The sequence below is a fragment of the Myotis myotis genome, unplaced genomic scaffold, assembly GCF_014108235.1.
Source record: "Myotis myotis isolate mMyoMyo1 unplaced genomic scaffold, mMyoMyo1.p scaffold_m19_p_18, whole genome shotgun sequence".
Taxonomy (NCBI): Eukaryota; Metazoa; Chordata; class Mammalia; order Chiroptera; family Vespertilionidae; genus Myotis; species Myotis myotis.
The window spans coordinates 31,276,990-31,279,780 of record NW_023416322.1 but is presented as its reverse complement, the minus strand read 5'-3'; the positions used below and the strand labels follow the sequence as shown (position 1 = coordinate 31,279,780).

The window sequence follows — 2,791 nt, the reverse complement described above, 5'->3', positions numbered from 1 at the left end:
GCAATCTTGAGAGAGAAAAAATAAAGCCGGAGTCATCACATATCCTGATTTCAAAAAAATATTACAAAGCTACTGTAACTAAAACAGTATTGTACTGGCATAAAGGTAGATCTATAGACCAATGGAACAGAATAGAGTCTAATAATAAAACCAGGTATATATGTATATATAGTCAACTGATCTTTGACAAGGGTGCCAAGCATACACAATGGGGAACAGTCTCTTCAATAAACAGTGTTGAGAAAACTGGATGTTCAGATGAAAAAAAAAAAAGAAATTGAGCTTAACTCAAAATGGATTAAAGGCTTAAACCTAAGACCTGAAAGTAAATCTCCAGAGAAACATGCAGGGAAAAAGCTTCCAGACATCAGTCTTCGCTCTGATTTCTTGGCTATGATTTCACAGGCAACAAAAGCAAATATAGACAAGTGGGACTAAATTAGATTTAAAATCTTCTGCATAATGAGCAATCAACAGAGTGAAAATGCAACCTATGGAGTGAGAGAAAATATTTTCAAACCAGGTATCTGAGGTTAGAGAAATGTACAGGGTTCCAATCTGTAATCCCGTGAGACATTTCCTATGTTCTCTTTCTTCTCACTTTTCTCAGAGCCTCCCTCTGCAGAACACCCCATCTACTCCCTCAAGGAAAACCCTTAATTCAGTGTCCTCAGAGTTGACTAACTTTGCAGGTTGCTTCTCTCTCTAAAGTCAGTCATTTGTAGGTTGACTTGATCTTCCTCCCTTAGACCTTTCTTTCTGCCTCCAGGCCCTCCGTCCTCTTTGGTCTCATTCTTCTCAATTTCTGATCTTCCCTACCACCTCAATATAGACAGGGGATCCGATATTAGATAATTGCTCCCCACACTGTGACACAAGAAAAGTCAGCCCTTTGCTGACAGTGTTCTCGGCAACCACTCTCCACTCCGCTCCCTCCCACCCTCAGTCACCCAGGGCCTCTCCTGTGAGAAAAATCCCACCCACTCATGGTTCAGCCCCACATCAGGATATCTCCTGGTGCTGGGATGCTGGACCTTCAGGAGCTGCAGGAGGCAGTCTTGGGAGAAGCAGTCAAACAACAAGTGAGAGTCAGAGGGAGAGAACAGGCTTTATTTCTCTACCTGGTTAGACACATGGGTTAACACTGAGAGGAGGGGCTGCCCAGAAGCTTGGAAAATACATGCCTCGCATCTTCTGGGGAGTGCTCACCCCTCCCCCAAGAACATTTCAGCAACCAGCCTGGGAATATTAGAATGAGGTGTCTGGGAGAGGCTGGGTCCAGCGGGGGCTTCTCTGCTGGCTTCTTGTCTCCTCTCAAGTTGCTTGTCTCAGCATCAGATCCAGGTCAGCAGCAGCCCCCAGAGCTGTGGCCACAGCCCGAGCCCCCAGGATGCTGACCACTGCCAGTGTCACAGGACTCGGAGCTCTGGCGCCTGCAGCGGTGGGACCTGCGGTGATGCCTGTGGTGGCTCAGGCAGCAGCCACCCTCCGAGGAGCTGGGGCCACAGCCGCCCCCAGAGCTCAGAGCACAGCCAGAGGGGGCTGGGGGCAGACACTGTGCTGGGCTCTTTGGGGGGCACTTCGGGGAGGGGCACTTGGGGGTGCACTTGGGAGGGGGCTGGCACTGCTGCTGGTTCTGCTGGCAGGACATCTCGACAGGAACTTGACCTTGAACAAATAAAAGACATTTTGAGCTCAGAAGCTTCAGAAATTTCAAAGTCTCCTCCCCACAGCTTTTGTCAAACACTCATCCTCCATGATGACCAAGCTGCCTGCTAAGCCAAGCTCTGAGGAAAAGAAATGGGAACACGGAGGGGCCACATGCATTTGGATAAAGCACCTTCAAGGATGCCAGATGGACCATGTGCACCCCTGACAGCATACTCAGCAGGAATGGGAAGGAGTCCTCAGGACCTTGGTTTTTGGGGCTCACAGCCCCCTGACAGGTGCCTGAGTGGCTCCTTCCACACCATCATCCCCGAACCCCCTCCACTGCTGCCCACTGTGGGCCTCTTCCCTCTGGTTCCATTCAGATCTGAGCCCCTCTTCCTATACTCCCAGCTGAGGTCTGTCCCTTTCCAGACACTCACCGGATGCAGAGGGACAGGAGAAGCTGTTCTCAGGGAGGCTGTGGATGGGGAGCCCAGGGTAGGAGCCCTTTTATCCTGTGCTGGGTTTGTGACGAAGGGCCTGATCATGCGCTGCTTTCACAAGCAGGGGGAGGGGACAGCCGGGTGCACCTCCAGGACTAGGCTTCCAGCCTTTTCCCTGAGCACTTGCATAACGTCCAACTAATGAGATTCAACCAGGAAGCAGGATGACTGTCCACATAACTCCCCCCGGGGCTTCCTGGGAGCCTGACACTCCCCTTCCTTCCTTGCTTCCTGCCTTCTCCCAGCTGCCATGCTTCGGTTCAGCCTGTCTCAGGTACTGTCCTGGGAGCAAGGATGGCTATGAAAACATTCTGTCCTTGCATTCTACCGAGAGACCCACACGGGCAATTAATAAATGACAAAACAATTCCAAGTGATACATGTAATTTAATGTGCACAGTGTCTCCAGGATGTTCTAGTGACCATGACCTTCAGATATAAGTGACTACTTCCCCGTGAGCTCCTGGCAATGAGATGTGGGCAAGGGACAGGACTGGTACAGGGCCCTGTCTTGTGGAGTGAGCCCTCGGATGACCTCCTGGCACCCAGGGAGCAGCATGGAGTTTCAGGCATAAAGGAAGCAGACCCGGCTAGGTGCTGATGGACAAATAAGGACATTGACCAGAGTTAAAAATGTG

At 50.5% G+C, this 2,791-nt stretch overlaps 1 protein-coding gene across 1 annotated transcript; it reads right to left on the bottom strand.

Annotated features, from left to right (window-relative positions):
* Positions 1–1,089: 1,089 nt before the first annotated feature.
* LOC118673130 (late cornified envelope protein 3D-like) lies at positions 1,090–2,168 on the bottom strand. Its single transcript, XM_036343627.1, has 2 exons — positions 2,091–2,168; positions 1,090–1,668 (listed from the first exon to the last, which is right to left on the bottom strand). The coding sequence occupies exon 2, from the start codon at positions 1,649–1,651 to the stop codon at positions 1,346–1,348; it is 306 nt and encodes a 101-aa protein (XP_036199520.1). The 5' UTR covers positions 1,652–1,668; positions 2,091–2,168; the 3' UTR covers positions 1,090–1,345.
* Positions 2,169–2,791: the final 623 nt, after the last annotated feature.